Source organism: Meriones unguiculatus, chromosome 7 (assembly GCF_030254825.1).
Source record: "Meriones unguiculatus strain TT.TT164.6M chromosome 7, Bangor_MerUng_6.1, whole genome shotgun sequence".
In the NCBI taxonomy this organism is placed as follows: domain Eukaryota; kingdom Metazoa; phylum Chordata; class Mammalia; order Rodentia; family Muridae; genus Meriones; species Meriones unguiculatus.
In genome coordinates this window covers 115,909,028-115,928,229 of record NC_083355.1, presented here as the reverse complement: position 1 = coordinate 115,928,229, position 19,202 = coordinate 115,909,028, and the positions used below count along the sequence as shown (strand labels likewise).

At 58.1% G+C, this 19,202-nt stretch overlaps 1 protein-coding gene across 4 annotated transcripts; it reads right to left on the bottom strand.

Moving 5' to 3' along the window:
• Nucleotides 1-6,279: 6,279 nt before the first annotated feature.
• On the bottom strand, nucleotides 6,280-19,198 carry Exoc3l4 (exocyst complex component 3 like 4). Of its 4 annotated transcripts, XM_060388215.1 has the most exons (13): nucleotides 18,892-19,198; nucleotides 15,738-15,909; nucleotides 14,076-14,491; nucleotides 12,538-13,192; nucleotides 11,490-11,601; nucleotides 11,153-11,278; nucleotides 10,797-10,897; nucleotides 10,567-10,647; nucleotides 9,266-9,380; nucleotides 8,757-8,876; nucleotides 8,529-8,681; nucleotides 7,832-8,184; nucleotides 6,280-6,737 (listed from the first exon to the last, which is right to left on the bottom strand). In XM_060388215.1, exons 3-13 carry the CDS (start codon nucleotides 14,473-14,475, stop codon nucleotides 6,554-6,556), a joined length of 2,400 nt encoding a protein of 799 aa, XP_060244198.1. In that variant the 5' UTR covers nucleotides 14,476-14,491; nucleotides 15,738-15,909; nucleotides 18,892-19,198; the 3' UTR covers nucleotides 6,280-6,553. The 4 variants fall into 4 exon arrangements, with proteins under 4 accessions (XP_060244198.1, XP_060244199.1, XP_060244197.1 ...); XM_060388216.1 differs by lacking the exon at nucleotides 15,738-15,909 and having other exon boundaries at nucleotides 14,076-14,475; XM_060388214.1 differs by lacking the exon at nucleotides 15,738-15,909 and having other exon boundaries at nucleotides 18,892-19,195.
• Between the last annotated feature and the right edge of the window lie 4 nt (nucleotides 19,199-19,202).

Sequence of the window (19,202 nt, the reverse complement as noted above, 5' to 3'; positions counted from 1 at the left end):
CCAGCTCTATATGAAAGTCAGACGCAGGGAAGCCAGGAGTCTGCGTGTGGAAACAGGAGGCGCTGTCCTCCATTCTGTACAGGGGCCGGGTAGCAATGTTTTTCATTGCTCAATATTTTTCATTGCCTTATTCAGTCAGCTGATTAAACCATCACGGACAACACAAAGGGCAGCCAGCTCTGGCCGGACAATAACACAGGTGGCGTGTTATTGACTCTCTATTCACTCCCTGGCTGGCTAGAGAGGAGCTGGAGGAAGTGCTCAGAAAGAGAACCTGAAAGCAGAAGGAAAGCATTGTGGGGCAGAGCTCAGGAGGTACAAATGCCACATGAGGAGGCCAGGCAGGTGTTGAAAACCTGGCCAAGTGGACAAGCTGTACCAGCTGGCATGGCTGGTCATGTTGGTCACAGGAGCCATGCTGGTTGTGGAGTGGCCCCTCTGGGAAGAAAGACTAAGGCGGTCCAGGGCGTCTTCCAGGCCTCCCGGTCATTGGGCCCACTTCCCCCTTTGTGATGACTTGCATTTCCCACTTGCCTGACCTTGGTTGTCAGACATCAGTTTCTCCCTTTCGATTCTCAGGCCATTGCCAGACTTAGGACTGTGGCCAGAGGCTGGATTTAATCACAGAGTGACTACATGGGGAGCAGGCAGGCCATATCTTGACACAGTGAGCATCCTCGAAACACATCCTGTCTCCTAGGGACACCCCAGGAATTCATGGCACTCAACAGAACCCCTACATTCCTTGTGAACAGATGAGGAAACCAAGTCTCAGAAGTGGGCACCAAGGTGGGGTTGGCTGCTGTCATCTTTCTTCTCTCAGCCTTCCTGGGAGAGGACGTGAACTGCTCAGGACATCAGCTGCAAGGGACTGGGGTCTAGTGACGTCGTTGAACTCAGAGGGTGACCAGGACAGGCCAAGCAAGGAGCCACCTTAATGCCACGCCAAATCACCAAAGTTGAGACCAGAGCCCTTCATGAGCAGGCAGTACCCCACCTCCTTTCTGTGGTAAGCTGCTCACAATTGCCGTGCCACCTCCCCTTCCCAGGATATAAATAATCCCCCCCCCCACACACAAACAAACTCATTTTATGTTGCCGGAATGGGAAATTGGTAGGTAGGCCTACTTCCCTACCTTGACTTAGGTCAAGGGTCTTTTTTTATTATTTTATGTTTTGTTTTCAAGACAAAGGTCTCTGGTGTCCTGGAACTCCCTCTGTCAACCAGACTGGCATCAAACTCACAGAGATCTGACTGCCTCCTCTACCTCTTGAGTGTTGAGATTAAAGGCTTGCACCACCACGCCTGGCCTACTGGGGGGGGGGCAGGGTGGGCTTCTTGAAAGAAAGCAAGTCTTGTGGACAGGAGTCTTACAGGGGAGTGCGGTGCAGCCTCCTGGAAGGCTAGCCCTGCCCCTCGGCAAGGGCGATCCTCCCTAGGCACAGCTGTTCTGCTGAAGATTGGCCAGCCTTTCTCAACAGTTCTCAGGCAGTGATGTAAGCGTAGTTTCCATCCCTTCTAGCCCTTCCTGCCATGAGCACTTTTCTGAACCAGCGTGACTTACGGGAATCAGCTGAGGAGCATGGTCCACTCAAGTCTCTCAAAATAACACAGGCTGGCCACAGGGTAGAAGTTCTCCTGGCAATCCCAGGCCTCACAAAGATGGCTGGGGTGCTGCAAGTACCCTAGGGTGTCCCTACCTGATAGCCGGGGGGTCCCAAGAGAAGGTGTCATGTAGGCTCAAGCTGGGGACCATTGGGCCTTAGGGAGCCCCATCACTGGCATCTGTGGCTTTTAGTGACCCTCGAGGGTCCTGGGAACCCCAGAGGGCTGGCAATGTAGGTTGGAGGAGACATCGCAGAGAAACAACTGCTGCTGCCTGGGAATCGCTTCACAGGGGCCAAGCCCACCTCAGCAGCATCCTCTGTGGTGCTCTCGGTTTTACACAGAAGACAGAACCTGGACTCACAGCTAGGCAGGTCTAAAGGTGGGATTCTTGCCCACGCTATCCGCATCCAGAGGCTGGATTTAATCACAGAGTGACTACACGGGGAGCAGGCAGGCTTGACACAGTGAGCATCCTCGAAACAGCAGAACCTCTCCTTGACCTTTCTTCTTCCCAGCAATCCAGTTTCATTTTCTGGTAGTTTCTATCTCTCAGAAAGCCTGGGGCTCCTCAAGGCTCGATTTTTGGATCATCCTAGCCTCTGACTCAGTCACCCCAAACAAAACCAGGCCCCTCAGGGATATGGAAACGCCACATCCCATGTACATTCCTTGACTGAGCAGTGCTTTTGTAAGCCCCCTGCGGGAGAGACTTTTTTTTTAAGGCAGGATCCCAGGCTGGCAGAACTCTTTCAAAGGTGACCTTGAATTCCTGCCTGATTCTTTTGACCCTCAAGAGTGCTCAGATTACAGGCATGTGCCACCATGCCCAATTTATGGGGTGTTGAGGATTGAATCCAGGATTTTGTGGGTTTCTAGCCAAGGGCTCTACCAATGGAGCTACACTCCCAGCCCTGATATTAGACTTTTAAATCTTGTATCTTCTACATACATTTTAAGTTTTGGCCTAAGAGAATACAGATCCTGCCAGAACAGCAGCCCCGTAGCATCGGTAAAGCTAAAAATAAAAACACTGTGGGCTTTTAGTCTCAGCCCTTGGGAAGCAGAGGCAGGCAGATCTCTGTGAGTCTAAGATTATCCTGCCCGACAGAGAGTTCCAGGCCCTCCGGAGCTATGTAGTGAAACCCTGTCTCGAAAAACAAAAGCCAACTAGACATAATAAATGTTTTGAGTGGTGAGTAGCTGGTGGGGCTGTCTGTACATGGACAGAAGGACCTTTGCCACGCCTGGTCCAGGCTTCACAGCTCTGGGCATGGAATAGACTGGGGGTGGCAGTGATGTCCACATTCCAGCTCCCTTCATGAGGTGGGGCACGAGGCTGGACTGGGCTATTCTTACAGAGCGCTTGCCTCCCACAGCAGACACCGTAGCGCTGCAGAGCAGGGCTGCCCGTGAGCCCTGTGGATTCGCTGTCAGCACCTAACCCTTCGCCTTATCTCAGCCGCCAGTACAGACCCTTCTCAGACTCAGACTGACTAGAAAAAGACTGTCACGGGGCAGGCTACTCTGATGATGGATGGTGGGAGACTCTGGTGGCCTGCTGTAGTTCCCAAGGGGTTTTTGTTTTTGTGGTTTTTCTTTTCTGTGTGTGGGTGGGTGGGGGGTAGCGAAGGAAGGAAGTGAGATTGGGAATAGAGTGCCGAGCAGCCTCCTGCCCCCTCCCCAGCCTGGTCAGTGATGAGAGGCTCTGCAGGAAACACCTCAAAGTCGCTGAGGGTGCCCCCCCCCCATGAATGTGGCTTACTGAGCTCTGGGGCCAGGAAGGAAGGAGCCAGGATCAGCAGGCAAGGAAGGAAGAGGGAGAGGCTGGGAAGGCACGAAGGTGACAGGATGGCTGCCACCTAAAGCAGCCGCCCGCCAGGACCTCTGTGGCCAGCCTGAGCTCCCTCCCTGCTGGCTGCTCCATTCTATGGGACTGAGCCTCAGCACTGAAGGGGGCTTCAGGTTACGAGCTTCAGAGGACAGGAAGGTGCTGAGACAACGTACCCATGTTCCCAGTCTGTCCCACTGAACCAGGCTGGGCCCAGGCCTGGGAGATAAGGGGAGAGAGGTCATCACAGAAGGCATTGTGAGACCAGGGCAGGCAGAGGTTGGGGACTGAGAGACCAGGCTGGCAGATACTTTGCTTTGAGATTGAGGGGTGATTCCAGGCTCCCCTGCTTCTGAGAGGAGCAAGAGGCGGGGCACAGGCTCTGCCCCGTGGGATAGGTTGGCAGTGCCAGATCCCGTAAAGACACGCATGTATACACACGCACACGGCTTTCCAGCCAGCCAATTGGTCAGTGAGTCTCAAGATAGCTCTGAGACTATCCCCTCAAGCTTGGCCTGGATGCAGGATGGCCACGAGACACCCTAAGGAGTCTCTGTGGTGTAGTGGGTGTAGGAGGGGGGTGGGAGGCTCCCAAACCATGCTGGTCCCAGGGCTGAAGAGCCATCAGAGTTCCTCCGTTGAGCCTGTCCTCTTGCCCTCGGTCTCCCTGACTGTACCTTTGGCCTCCTCTGGCTCCCGCTGACTGAGCCTTGGGAAGGCAGGCCCAGCCCCTAGTCACTGCCAGGCTCATTGGAACACATGCTGATGGTCCTTACACAAGGTACCAGCATTCTAAATGCACACTTCCAGCCAGGAAACCCAGACTTCCTGTTTCCATTCAGGAATTTCTAGACCAAGGCTCTAAGAAGGACTAGGCCCAAGTCCATCTCTGTGCGGGTCTGATGCTGCTCAGCCATGGGCACTTCCTCCTAATCTCTCCTTGGTCTCTCCAAACCAGTGATGCCATTCCCCTGGCTCCTGGCCTCATGGCCGCATCCTCATTCACCATTGATGTGTAGATTATGGGCTTGGTGGGCCATGGAGTCACAGGAAGGTCAGAGGCCTGGCTTCATAGCTAGCTCAGGTTCCACCCTCCTCAGCCAGCTCTATGCTAGCTCCTCTGACAGCATGCCCATTTCACAGCTGGAAATACCGAGGCACAGAGAGGCACCAAGACTTGCCTATAGAGTCATATGGACAGTCAAAGAGCTAGGACCAAGCTCCCTTTTCTCTCCAGCCTGGCTAGGAAGCCCACTCAGCCCAGAGGCTTGGGTGGAGCAGGACAGCCAGGATGGGGCCTGCTGGACCTGGTGAGGCCTGGGACTCACAGGTAGGGTGGGGGAGGTAGTGGGCTCTCTGGGGAGAACCTTGTTAGGATCGGGCTTTCTGTTACCTCTCAGAACCCTGTCTAACTGCCAGCAGGCCTCTGATGGCCACTGAGGGGCACCTGGGGGACCAAGCAGGGACACTGACCAGTGAAACACCATTTTCCCTCCCCTGTGACAGAGGGAGCCTCTCATACCCTGAACCCCAGGTTTTGAGGTATCAAGGCCACTTACCCTCTTCAGACCTCAGTCTCCCTCCTAGCAGGAAGGACTGGCTACCAAGGGTCAACAGGCACAAGTTCCTGGCCTTCACCTCTGGCTTTGGAGCCTGGAAACCTTAACAACTTCACTTCCTCATTCCTGCCCTGCCTCTCCCTTCCCCCCAGGCCTGGATGTCCCCTGCTAGGGCGGACCTGCCCCTGGCATCCTTCCCTGATACACACTGTGGTGGTGGTCCTGGTGGGTGCTCACACTGCTCCTCATACCTGCTCCTAGAAGGAGCCAAGAATTCCCAACACCCATGCCAGGGCTCCCATGGGACCCAGACATGGTCTGAGCTCCAGCCCTAGCGCAGAGAGGGGTCTGGGAGAGCAGGAGGGATGCCTGGCTCACTCACTGCTCACAGCAGCCTTTTAGAACACTGGTCTCAAGGAAGGAGATTTCACTGGACTTTTGGGACCCCAGGCCACCTGCAGTTACCTGACCCCTCACAAGCTTGAGTGAGGGTCAGGCCCGGTGCTACAGTGGAAGCGTTCTGGGAAACAGTAGGGTAAGAAGACTGTCACAGCCTGTCAATCCCAGCTTAGCTCTCATCTTCCCTGGAAACTGGAGCCACCAATGCAAAGAGGTCCCTCGCCTTGCCCCTCAAGGCCAGACAAACCTATCAGTTATCTAGAGCACAGGCGGACGTCTCCTGGAGGTGTATCCAGGGCTGAAACTGCATGGTTACCTTCCCACCCACGTGACAACTTTATTGCTGGCAAGTCCCTCCTACCTGAAACTGGAATACCGCAAGCTGCAGAACCGGTGTTCACGGGGGCTCAGGTTGCCCAGAATGGGGCCCAGCACTGCCCCCCCTTGCTGGGCAAGCCCAACTTGGTCTCTGAGGCTAGGAAGGCTGGAGTCCAGGTGAAGGCCTGGCTTTGTTCTGTTGTTGCTTTTTAAATTTTATTTATTTTTACTTTACATACACGCAGGAATCTTGCCTGCGTGCTCCTCTGCACACAACACAAGCGCATGCTCACAGGGACCAGAAGAATGTGTCTGAGCCTCTGGAATTGAGGGATCAAGCTGCCTACTGCCATGTGGGTGCTGGGAACACAAGCGGGCCCCGGAAGGAGGGGCGCCTGTTCTTCAGCTCTGAGCCACCGCGTGGCCCCCGAGGCCTGTTTTGGTCTGCAGCTACAGGAGGGAGCTTTTCCAGGTCAGGACTTGCCTCGGCCACCCCATTCAGTCACTGACCAGCTGGCCACGGAACCTTCGGCCTCACCTCTCCCAGGCAGCTTAGCTTGCCCAACTATTTTAATTCGCATTTATTTTTAGGATGGCCAGCTTCTCACGATAGCGGGGTTGTGCTGAGCAGTTAGAAAGTGAAGTCCCACAAGCAGCCTCAGCAGCCCCCCAAAACTCCCCCGCAAATGCCTGGAATGCCTCCACTCTTGGCTCCCCCTGGCTGAGCAGCCAGGCAGCTGAGACCAAAAATTCCATGGCTCCAGGCTTCAGAGCTGAGGGTAGGGCCAGAGTGACTCACTGGGCTGCCAACTCGGGGTCAGCCAGGCTCCTGCCTGCCGTTCAGATACAGGCGATGAGGACGTCCACAGAGGTGCGCACTTCGATCTCCTCGAAGAGCACTGGGGGCGGGGCGGGCCTGCTCTCGCGGGCCGCTCGCAGCAGGTCTTGGCTGTGCTGCAACAGATTCTGGTTTCGACGGCGGCCGAGTCTGCGCAGCGCCAGAATGGCCAGAATGTGGTCGCGCCTGTGGAGAGACGGGGCCTTCGCTGCAGAGTGGAACCCCCTGGCACCCCGCGGCCCTCGTTCCACCCCCAGGGAGGGCAGGAATCCAGGCCTGGGAGGAAGCGTGATTCACCCAGCATTCCTGGAGCTGGGTCAGAGACACTTTCGAAAGGCTGGGACTATCCCCGGCCGAGACGGGACGGGCCCTGGAAGGAGGGGGGATCGTGGACCTGCGGGCGCACAGTAACTGCATCTCGAAGCACACAGCCGTGCACATAGTGCAAAGAGAGCTCTGCACAGAGGCGACCCAAGAAATCCGACCCGGGGAAGGCTCCAGAAACTGGCAGAACACTAGGGAGGTAGAGGCCAGGCCAGGCCAGGCGGCCAGCTGGGGAAATGTTCTCACAGTGTGCAAAGCAGAGGGGGGCTGTGCGGGGCAGGAGCAGGAGAAGGGGGAGTCCGGGGGGGGTACAAAGGGGCATCCTGAGCCACTTCCTTCCCGCTGGTTCCCCAAGCCGCTGTCCAGGGCTACCCTTGGAGCCAGGGAGGGAGGGCCACACTCAGGCTGGGGAACCCCTATGGGCGGGCGGTGGGGAAGCTGCAAACTTAGAAGGGGCCTAGCAGGGTCCTCATCTAGATCCAACATACGGCAGAGCATACAGTCTGCAAGCGGCAGGGAGCCAGGGAAGGGGCTGGCCCAGGGGCTTTCAGCGGCCTCTCCATCCCGGAATCTCCGAGGGCGCTGAGAGAGCCCAACCGGGATTTCCACGGGGTCCGGTGGCTCATTGCCCCACAAAAACCCGGGATTCGAGCCTCCTTCGGGCTGTCGAGGCCTCTGAGTGCTTCCAGAGAGGGTTTTGAGCCCGAGGGTGGGGGCGCGTCGTCCCCATGGTGGAGAACTCAGGGGAGAGGATGGCCGGCTCCACTGCGCTCCCTGTGGCCCTTCCTCGCGCGCATGCGCACACGCTTCCGTCGCGGTTCGCTCCCCCACTACGGCGGTTCTCTCCGCCCCGACAAGCTCGTGTCCGCCAACAGGACTCTGCAGAGGGCGCGAGCGCCATTCCCAGTGGCCCTGACTCTCGGTCAGAAGCGAGCGGGTGAGGAGCTCTTGCGAACCTGATGTCGGGGTAGCTCCGAATAAGCGTCTCCAGGTGCCGCCGGATGTCGTCTTTGTACGTCTCGCCCAGGATCTCGGCCACGCACAGGATGGCCTGGTCCAGCCACGTGGCTTTAGAGCCCTGACGAGACAGGGAGATGTGTGCTGTGGCCCACCTCCCCAGGGAGTCGCCGCCTACAAGCCCTCCTTTAGTGTTCTCTGCTGCACCATCCCACTTCCCATAGTGAGACTCCGCGGAGGCAGGGGACGAGGGGCGCCTGCAGTGGTTCTGGGGAGATGTCTTCCTGTCTGCGCAGACGGGAAATCCGAGCCCTGACCAGGCCAGTGCTGATTGGAACCTGTCGCCAGCAGCCTAGATAAGGGGTGTGGGCATGGCTTAAAGTGCTCTGGATCCCGAGAGGGGAAAAGCCTCCCACAGATCTTGCCCATCTTAACCCTCACTCCTTCTCCTTCATCCACAACTGTATGCAAATGAAATGTAAAGTGACACCCCCGCCTTGGCCTGCCCCTCTTGGGTTCAGACCTCTGCCATCTTCCCTGTGGAGTTAGAACTGCCTGGCCACCGGAAGCTCCAGTACCCGCTCCACACCCATCTAGGGGCTCTTTACAGGATGAAAGGAGATGAGAACAGGGGTGCCTGGCTGGGTTTGCTGGCCACAGACTGAGCCCTGCTTGACACTCAGTCGCTGCTCCTACCAAGCCCTGGAAGGTGCTGCTAATGGCCTGGGCATCCAGGTTCATTTTGTGGGAGGCATTGACGCGATCCAGGCCGCTGAACCTCTCGTGGGGCCTCAGCACCTGCCCCAGGTATGATCGGACCACAAAGCGGTGCAGCTCCTGAAGAGTGCCCTGGGAGAGCGAGGGTAGGGTCAGGATCCCGGGCGCGGCCCTGCACACCCGTGGCAGCCACCCACTTCCCGGTACCTGGGCCAGCGGTGGGGTCACATGCTCAAGGTGCTGTGCAAAGTCCACCACCTTGTCCATGAGGGGACGCAGCGTGTCCTGCGTGAGCCAGCTCTTGGTATAGAGCGCCTTGAACAGTGGCTGGGGACAGAGGGGCAGGGGACTGAGTTCTGCTCACCATTCCTAGCCCCTTCACCGCCGAGCTCCCTTGTGCCACCCTCTTTCCCAGGCACAAGTTTTATCACTGGGCCTTTCTCAGAAGCCTCTACCCATGGGTGCGGTGTGAGAGAGTGTCTTGCCAGCCCTTTTTAGTGGGTGTGCTGCAGATAGCCTGAGTGCCTGTTCAGGGGGCTTCAAGGCCTTCCTTCTTGGCCCACCATCCCAGAGCTCAGGTGTTGATCAGGAGAGAAAGGAATCACAGTAGGTGTTTCCCAGCTGCCCCTGCTCAGCTGAGAACTCACTCAGGGCTGTGACCTAGAGCCTCAGGGAATAGATGGGCGTCCGCTAGGCGTGGAAAGTGTCCAATTCACCTGCATGTCTTGCTGTACAATCTGGAGCAAATGCTTCTGGAAGCTGTTGGTGGCAGCCACCAGGGGCTTCTCCAGTTCCTTCATCGTCCCTGGGAACCTGGCCAGGAGGCTGGTTCTGGGGAGAGGATATCTGATATGTGATCCCCGTGAAACAAGTCCTTCGACCCCGCTCCCCCCAAAAAATGGTCACAACCCACGGGCCGAGAATCACTGCTTTAGACTGTGCTGTGGAGGGCAGTCCCTGGAGTTGTGCAGGACTGAATGAGAGGGCAACGTTAAGGCCCGGGAGCCAGTCCACTCTGGCAGCTGGGTGGCAGCCCAGCTCCATGCCATAAGCCCCATCTGGCAGCCTTGGGACGCCCTCCATGCCTCTTGGTGATGGGACACTGTAGCATTGCCACGCCTGACACAACTCTCCATGAGCTTCGTCACCGCTCCGAGGAGGACACTGTGTTATTTCGCTGCCAGGAAGCTGAGCACCAGTGTGGCCACACTTTGGATGCAGGCAGGCCTGGTTCAGCTCCTGGCTGCGACATCACCCACTTGTCCATCTGTACCAGGGTTCCCTGGCCTTGGGAAGTCACCTGGGCAGGGGCAGGGATAGAGCAGGCACATAGTGCCTGGTGTGTCTCAGTGCTCACGGAGAGCTCACAGGGACTGAGTCCCCACGCCTGAGGAATCAGGCTCTGGCCTTGTTAGAAGAGGAAAGAGGCGCAGAAATGGCGTGGCTTGTCCCAGGGCCCACAGCCATCCGTGGGCGACGCTGGAATCCGACCCCACAAGGTGGTCCAGATCACGTGCCTCCGGGATATGGCTGTATTCCCCAGACTAGCCATGTCTGTGGGGAAGCGGGGACTAGGTGTGGTCTGGAGGCCAGGCTTGGGAGCAGTCTCTGCCGAGCAGAGGGCCTTGCCTTCCGAGGGGAGAGGCGCTCAGGATTGTCCAGGGTGGGGCTCGGGGAGGGGGTTCTCGGAGGAGAAGGTAAACCCAGAAGAAAAGAACGGAATGGAATGGAGGGAATGACCGGGGGAACTCAGGGACAGGGCGGCCTCTCTGCATAGCCTCCGGTCAGCCTTGAAGCCCCTCATTCGTTCCAGGCTCTAGCCTCGCTGAGCACGTTTGGGCCAAGGTGAAGAGGGGACGGTACGGGGAGGCCTTGGGGAACCCACAAGAATCACACTCCAGAGGCGCTAAGCATCCCCCCTCTTCCCCCAGCGACCGCGGCTTCAGAGCGCTTTCGCTGAGCTCGCGCACCCCCTGCCGACCGTGCCTGGCAGTGCCCCGGAGCCGGGGCGACCCACCTCAGCTCCGCACACGCGTTAATGTAGGCGCCCAGGTACCACTCGCTCACCGCCGCCGACGCCAGAAACGCCTTTTCAAACCTGGGAGCCGGAGAGAATCTCCTCTGGCCTCAGGTCTGCGCCCGCCCCCCGTTAGGTCCTCACCAGTGATGAGGACCCACCAGCAGACCCCTCCCATTCCGGCCAGGCCATCGCCATCCTTGCCGGCTGAGGATGAAGGCCACCCTCACCTGGGCACAAAGAGGCAGAGCGCGCCCGCGCAGATCTGCAGGGTGGTAGCTTCCAGCTCCGCGGAGATAGCGCCGGCCGCCTTCACGTGCTCAGCCACGAGCTGCCAGGGATGCCCCACGCTGAGCGCAGCCAGGTTCGAACCCAGCCCACCCCTCGCTGCAGCGGTCAGCGGCCCCAGTGTGAGCCCCCCCCCCACACACACACACTCAGAGTCCACAGGCAGAACCCAGAGCTGTAACCTCGCCTGGCCATGCGCCCCCTGGTCTAGATCACCTCACACGGTGCCCTCGGGATAACTTAGCTCTGAGGGATCTCCTAAACACAAGCCCTTCCTTCGGCCCGGTCCCGGGCGCACCATGTGCACGTCGATGGACAGGGGCGCGTGGTAGAGGCCCTGCAGCACCTCCCCGTCCTCCTCGCCGGCCTCCCAGCGGCTCTGCTCCAGCTGCAAGATGCTGTCGAAACAGCTTGTGATCTTGGTCTGTGGGGTTAGCGGGGCTGCAGTAAGCTCTCCAGGAGGACGGCAAGGGCGCCACCCCGCCTTCCAGGCCTCATTTTGCGCCGTCAGGGACTAGCGTCATCCGACCCCAGCCATAGCCCCCGCGTCCAGGTACTGCCAACACACCCCAGTCCTTAACATCAAGCCTCCACCAGGGCCCAGCCTTTGCAGCCCGGTTCCTCCCCAGCCTCACCTCTAGGAAGCTGGTGTAGTCACTTTCCAGTCGGGCCCACAGAGCAGGCTCGAGGAGCGGGGGCAGCGGTTCTGTGGGCAGGGCCAGGTCTGGGGTGCCCAGGAAGTCAGGACTGAAAAGCAAGGTGGAGTGGGAGTGGGGGGCGCTGAGAGGACCCGGGCGGGCTCTGATGCTCCAGCAGCTGCCTCCTGTCCCCATCCTGGCTCAAAGTCTAAAGTCATCATTGAAGCCCTGAACTCCACTTCTGTGGACACATTCCATTCCTCTACCCGTTAGAGATCTGTGCCATCACTTCCCTTCCCAGAAGCCTCTGATGGCTGCGCTGGACTTTTGGCACTCAGCTGGCACCAGCTGGGCCTGCTCAGGGTGCTTAAGGAGCTGTTCAGATGGACTTCTGCCAGACTGCCTCAGCGAGCCCTGCCCTCACGGTTAGCCTACCGTCGAGCCCGAGCTAACACAAATCAGGGTGTCCCAGACATGGGCTGATAATGGCTTTCGACCGCGCAACAATTCAAAGAGGCCAGGACTTTGGCAGCTTTCTCCCTCACGTATTCCTGCCTGAGGCAAAGCTGGGGCCTATCCATCTGAGGGAGCTGCCCTCCCTGGTCACAGCATGGACCAAGGATGGGTCTGGCTGCACTCTGCGTGTGAGTACCCGTCCAGGGGCAAAGCAGGCCGAACGCACGCTGCTCTGGCCGCTCGGCGCGGTGCTCTGCCTGCAAGGCCGCCCTTTGCCAGCGCGCTTGCAGCCATCTTACGGGTCAGCGTTGCTCCCCGGGGCTCCCGGCCCTGGCGGGAGCTGCACACGAGAGCCCTCCGAGCTTCGGGAACCTGGACACGGGGGCCCCTCAGGGAAGCCTGGGTGGGAACATGCAGCCTAGCACAAAGAAAAAAGGGACAAAGTCCCCGGTCTTCCTGGTACACTATTGCCTTTGCCAGCAAAGGAACGGGGGAGAGAGATGGTCTGTGTTACTGTAGCCGTTTCCCACGGTCTCCTGGCGGGTAGTGGCACCCGCTCCTGCCCTCGGCACCCGAGTTCAGGCCTCACCTGCCGTAAACGTTAGCCGCCCAGTCCAACAGCACATAGAGCTGCTCACAGCCGCGGGCGCCCCGCGCCAGCTCCTGCAGGCGCTGGGCCACGGCGCTGTGGAAAGCGCGCAAGTAGGTCTCCCACACCGGGAAGTCGGTGGCTCCGTAAGCAGGCTGCATCTCTAAGCGCACCTTCTGCAGGTCGCGGCGGACCAGGCCTCCGAGCTCGGCCAGAAGCTGAGCCAGGTCGGACGCGCCCTCGGCAGCGCCCGGGGCGACGCCGGCGCCGGCCTGCTGCACGCGCTCCTGGGCGCTGAGCCGCACCGCGTCCGCCCAGAGCCGCCGCCAGTGGCGGGGGGTGCTCAGGAAGTCCCCTCCGGCCTGCGGGGCCCGATGGGCCTCCTCCTCCAGGCGCACCACCTGGGCCACTTCCGCCAGGGCAGCTCGGTCCGCGCCTTCGCAGCCCAGCGCCTCGCGCACGATGGCGCCGATCTCGGCCGCCATCCCGTCGTAGTGCAGACAGAGGTCCATGGCGCGACGCGCGTAGGCCGTGGGGTCCTGCGTGAACGTGCGCGAGGCGTTGTCGGCCACCAGCCGGCTCTCCAGGTGCCGCAGCTGTTCAAAGGCCTTCAGCAGTTTCCGCTCAGTGATGAGGTCGGCCACGGATTTGCTCTCTGCAAGCACGGGTGAGAAGGGAGCAATGAGAGGGACCACCCCAGGGTCCCCCTTACAAACCCAGACATCCTCTGTGCTTTGGGCTGCGCTGCCTGGCCACTGCCCGATCGTCCTGTGCGCAGCCGAACCGCTCTACCTGCCACAAGGCCTTGCTTAAAATCACGTAAGAAGGAGCAGCGTCAGGGGTCCAATCCTGGCTGAAAACAGCAAGATGGGGCAGCTCCTGGCCGCACCGCTGGCTGTATTGTGACCGGCACCTTTTACCTTGTACTAACCCCCCACCCCCCATCTCTGCTGAGGTCGGTGACCTCCTATGGGGCTGTAATTACAGGCCTAATAGGTCAGAGCTCAGGCTGGGTGTGTCCTGCCCTTCTATCCAGAGCTTTCTGCTGCGCTGTCCCCTTCCCGACCCATGTTCCAGGAGCTCTCTACGCTGCTGGATCCCTTCAGGGTCCAAGTCCAGTTTGCCCTCTCCTGAGCAGCGCCCCCTAGCGGCCCCGCCGGGTAATAATGGCTTTCCTGAACCTCTGAGACCCTGCTTCGGTAAGGGGGATCAGTGCCTAATGCCCGAGCCCAGCTTGCCCACGGGGCCGGCTGCGAAAGGCCGGGCGTGGTTTACAGTTCTGCAGTCATGCAGCTCTGGGTTCCAAGCCCACCTCTCTGCCAGCTGTGAGGCACCAAGCAAGTCACTTAGCTGAGTATAATGTTTCTCATTTGTCCAGTGGGTGTGCTGGGGGGGGGGGAGGGCTTCCTTTGGAAGATACTAAAAGAATTCGTGCAGAAGGCAGGATCTGAGTGAGTGAGGCCTCGAGGAGAATCCGTCAGGATACCGTGGCTCGGCTCCTGTCCCCTCTACCCCCACCGTGCTATGTGAGACCCTACCTGCCTGGGGTTCCAGATCCTCAGGCCGCGTCCCTGCAGAGGCCTGCCGGCTGACACCATCTGTGGCACTGGGGGGCTTCTCTGGCCCAGCAGTGACCTGGGGATGCCCCTCAGTCAGGCCTTCATCCAGAGCCCGTCTTAAGGACCGGAGCAGGAAGCGGGAGCTTCGCCTGAACAGGCCCGGGTCGTCCTTGGGCCTGTGGGTAGAAGCTGGCAGGCTGGTCCGGAAGAGGGTCCGCTTCAGGGTGCTCAGGCTGGGCTTCACGGTGTCCCCGGGGTGCGCGTTTGGCTCCTTCATACTGTTGGATTTCCGGGTGGACAGGGGTAGGCTCTGTGACTTCCCGGGCGCCTTGGGGTTTTGAAGCTCTGGCCCAGGGGTCACTGCCCGAGGCAACGGCATCTTGGCAGCAGGAAAGCTGAGGGTGAGAAAGTAGCTCTAGGAGCCTGGAGCATGCCCAGCCCAGGAAGCACACACAGAACCCTGGGTGAAGTCTCTGGGGCTGGTTAAGACCCGGGAACATGGTGCAGGAAGGCTTGGTCTCTTCTATGGGAAAAGAAATGTCTGCTGGCTACTGGGCTGGCCAGAGCCTTCTGCATGCAAGGGGGCAGCTGCTGTTAAGATGGAGACAGCTACTGCCAGCAGAATGCCTTCCCTCATGCCATGCCCAGAGGCTGTCCCCCAGGTGCCCACCTTCACCCAGTCTGAGTACTTTCCACTGCACATTCTGGGAACCAACCCAACCCTCAGCCCACAAGGGCAAGACCCAGAACCCACACCCCAAACTTCTAGGATTTTAGAGTCCAAGGCCTAAACCTCTCCCCATCCCTTCCTCCCACAGCCCCCCTTTAGCCCCTCCGGAGACCTGGGCTCACCCCTTCAGCACAAAAGGCAGGCTCACCGTCTGCTCAAACAGGGACCTCCTTAAGAAGCCCTTAGAGCTGGAGGAGGGCACAATGATGCCCTCGGGCCCTAACCTCAGGCACCCAGCCACTTATCTTCACCACACAGCCTGAAGGGAAGGTGGTGGGAGGGGCTTCGGGTCTATATTTAACCTAAAGCTGAGGACTCCCAATACACGTCCTACCTACCGCACTTCCCCCTCTTGCCAACGCCCAGCCTTTACCGCACAGAGTGTGGTAGGGGTCTCAAGAGCGTAGCAGACACACACGGCTCAGGCCTCTGACAGGCACCGCCACCGCCACGTTCCCTTTTAGCTAGCAAAGCCTGGCTGTTTACTTTTCTGACCGTATGTTTAGCTAGGGGTAGAAGAGAAGAGACAGCCTTCCTGACCACTGGGACCTCCTGCCCACCACATTGTGCAAGCCAGACATGGCTGGGGGATGGTACTGAGACAGCAAGCACTCCCTATGCCAACGGAAACTAGGCCAAAAAGGGGGCATGGGGGGCTGGATGGGCTTGAAAATGGCTTAGTGCCTAGTTGCTCTTGCAAAGGACCCAGGTTCAACTCCCAGCACCCACACAGGCCTCACAAGCATCTGTAACTCCAGTTCCGGGGCAACCATTATGCTCTTCTGACTTCTGAGGGCCCCAGGCACACATGTGGTGCAGAGACATACACGCCAGCAACACACACACATAACATAAAGCAAAGAAATAAATCTTAAAAGAGAGAACAGAAAGGCTGGATCTCCCCACCTTACCAGATCGAATCCAAGCAGGAGCTAGGGCCAGACCCTGGCTGAGTCAGAAGGAACTGCCCTTCCCTGGGAGTTAAGGCACGCTGGATAGAGGCCAGCCTCTAGGGTCTAGCCCTCCAGCAAGGCATCCGTCAGCTGAAGCCTGCATTTCTGGAGCTCCAGAGGCCACCAGCAGCTTCAAGGAAGCCCAGGGGAAGGAGGGAAGGTGAGGTGAATGGTTGGAGTCTTATCAGCCCTGCCCTCGTCACAGTTCATCATCTGCCTGGCACCCGGGTCAGGGACGCTGCCCCACACAGCCCTGTCTCAGGCACACAGTCTCACAGTCTCTGCCGGCCTCCTCCCTCCCTTCAGTGCGGAGTGTGGGAGATGGCACCAGCCCCTGTCGTGTTCTCGGGGTTTCCTGACCACGGGCATGTTGGGAAAGGACAAGGTGGGCTCTGCCTTGGCCGGCAAGAGTTCACCTTTATTTATTAAGCACTGACTGTGTGTCCAGCCCAGTGCCATCACAGATCTGATCCCCATGACAACAAAGCCGGGAGTGTGGCAGGGTTTAGCCCAGGCCACTCAGCCTGGCCCACACGGGTCTTTCCAAAAGGTCCAGACAACCGTGGATGGTGTGTACTCCTGGGCACCAGAGGATCAGATGTTGCCCCAAAAGAGCTCTTTTCCCTGTGAGGACCCCAAGACAGCAGTCGGACATGGCAGTCCTTGAGGGGGAGCCTGGAGGCAGATTCTGGATAGGAGGGACAGCTGGATGCATGAAATTTCATGGCAGGCTACACAGAAATCTTTGGGCTCGCTCATGGTGCTCACCCTCGTATCAAATCAAGCCTGCACTAAAGGGCCATGGAGGCCACCAAGCAGCTCCTCTGGCTGCAGCCATACCACCCTTGGCTCTGCAGCTCTCTGCAGCTACCCAAACCCTGACCTCTCCCGATCCAAATGGGTCACTCCTTTGTTTTAATGCTTCTGCATCCCCTAATGCCCTCAAGCCACCCCAAGCCCCACACTTGGCATCCAAGCACTTCTCTTTCTAGACTGACTGTTCTTTGCCATGTTCCTGGTATGTGTGTTACCCACAGTAGCTCAGGGACCCCCTCCATCCTGCTGAAGGCACAGTTTTTTGGTCCTCTCTCGAGCTGTGTCCCTCTTGGTCCCCTCTCTCTTTAATCTCCAAATTGGACCTGGCTTTCAGGACACAAAGAGTTCCCTATGGCCAAGGAACCTCAGCTCTGCATCATCTGCTCAATAGCTTCTCAGGGCTGTCTCTCCTATGGCATAGCCTGTTCCAGGTTTGAGACTCTGTCTCCTCTCTCTCTCACCCCAGAGTGTGGACTGTCCAGTGTGAGTGGGTGTCCCATCGGAGGATGGCCTGGCCAGGTGTCATCCTGGGCTGATATGTGGGCTCCACCGCCATGCCTTCCCTCTGCAGCCACAGGCCCATCCCTGGCTCTCTGTCTCCAGGCCCCACTGCTGTCACTCCCTAAACTCCAAGATCCTGCAGATCCACGGCAGTCTGGGCTCTAGGCACGCCTCTTTATAGGTCAAGCTATAGTACCAACTGCAGGGCCAGGGGCAAGGGCACCATCACGAGACCCTCCAGCTGTGGCTATGGGCTTAGGTCAAGACTTCCCTTACTTCCAGCCTTGTTTTTGTTTGTTTGTTTTATTTCTTTAAGTTTTAAGATTTATTTATTTATTATGTATGCAGTGTTCTGCCTCCATGTAAGCCTGCATGCAATAAGAGGGTACCAGATCTCACTATGGATGGTTATGAGCTACCATGTGGTTGCTGGGAATTGAACTCAGGACCTCTGGAAGAACAGCCAGTGCTCTTAACCTCTGAGCCATCTCTCCAGCCCTCCAGCCTTGTTTTTGTCCTTTCCTAGACCTTCCCACTTGCACCAGCTCCTACTCTGTCAGTTTTTCTCCAGGACAAACCACATTCTTCCTCTCCACCTATGCTAGGACTGGGCTATCCCCTATCCTTCAAAGCCCCAGGAGAGCACGGTGGCACTTGCCAGTAACCCCAGCCCTCAGCGAGGCAGAGGCAGGTAAAACTCTGAGTTTGAGGCCAGCCTGGTCTACAAAGCAAGTCCAGGGCAACCAAGGCTACACAGAGAAACCTTATCTCAAAAAACAAATGAACAAACGCAAGCCCCAGGAGAAGCCTCTGTAGGCAGGCTGTAGCTCTTGTGTCTTGAAACTTTCCCTGCAAGCGAGGAGTCATTTCCTGAAAATATGAAACAGGACGAGAAAATATGGTTTCAATCTACCTCAGTGTTCGCCTTCAAGATCTATTAAATCGACGAGGCAAGGAGACTGAGTGAGAGCTGCAAATGTCAGAGGGGACCAGTTCAGATCACCATTTAAATTAGTTTTATCTGCCTGCCTGAAAAAATCCCAAGCTCGGCTATTATGGGAATAACAAAGGCGTTTGGTAAACTACATGTTGATTTTGCAAACACAGTCAGTAGCTGTCCTATCTGCCAGCAAGACCTATTTTTTTTTAAAAGACACAGGCTCCCTTCACAGTTGCCAAAATATAAATGTCTCTGGTTGCCGTCGCCCTCCAAAGTACAGACTTCTTAACTTGGCGTACAAGGTTCTCCCTCAGTTTTGTCATGCGTTCCCTGTCACTCTCTAGCCCTTCTGTCCGCTCAGGGCTCAGTCTTCTCCAAGCCTTTGTGTGAGTTGCCCCTGCTCTTCCAGCTACTAACTCCTCGGGGCTGTTCTTCTGAGAAGCCTTCCCTGACCAGCTGAGATGTCTCTGCCGCTCCGCCAAGAGCCCCAGGGAGCAGGGACCGAGCCTAGCTCAGACCCATGGAGGGTCAGCAAATGTCAGGCGCCCCAGGAACGTGAAGAGGCTCTGGCATGATTGTGAACCCACAGTGCTTCTATGTGTGTGCCTGTGTGTGTGTGTCTGAGTCTGCATGCCTCATGTATGTTTCCGCTCCCTGGTAGTGTGTGTAGCTGTCTATACATTCGGATGTATGGATATCTTCTGTGGCTGAGCTGGCACTCTAGCTCAGCCGGCCTGGGCTTGGCGCCTAGACCCTTGACCACAAAGGCCACTAACAGAGACAGAGCAGTCTTGGCTCCGCACCCACGGCCCCCAAAACCCTCCTACCCTCCTGTCCCACCTGGCTGGGTCATACCTGCTATGCGAAGCAGACAACTGTACTCAGGCAGAAGAGGTCCTGGGCAAGTCAGCCAAGCAGGATCGTGAGACCAGGTCCAGGCGGGAGGACTCCAGAACAGTGCAGTTGATTGAGCAGCAGCTGGGACTTCCCAGCTGCAGCACCGCCCAGGCCCACCTTCTAGCTAAGACCCCATACTTTCGCTTTCAGAGGAGTTCCGCCCCTTCCAGAGGCAACTGCCCAACCTTTGCTCGGTTGTAACCAGGCAGCTTTCCTGAGCGCGACCTGAGCAGGACGCAGAGGCTGGGGAGCGGCAGCTAGGGGAGGGC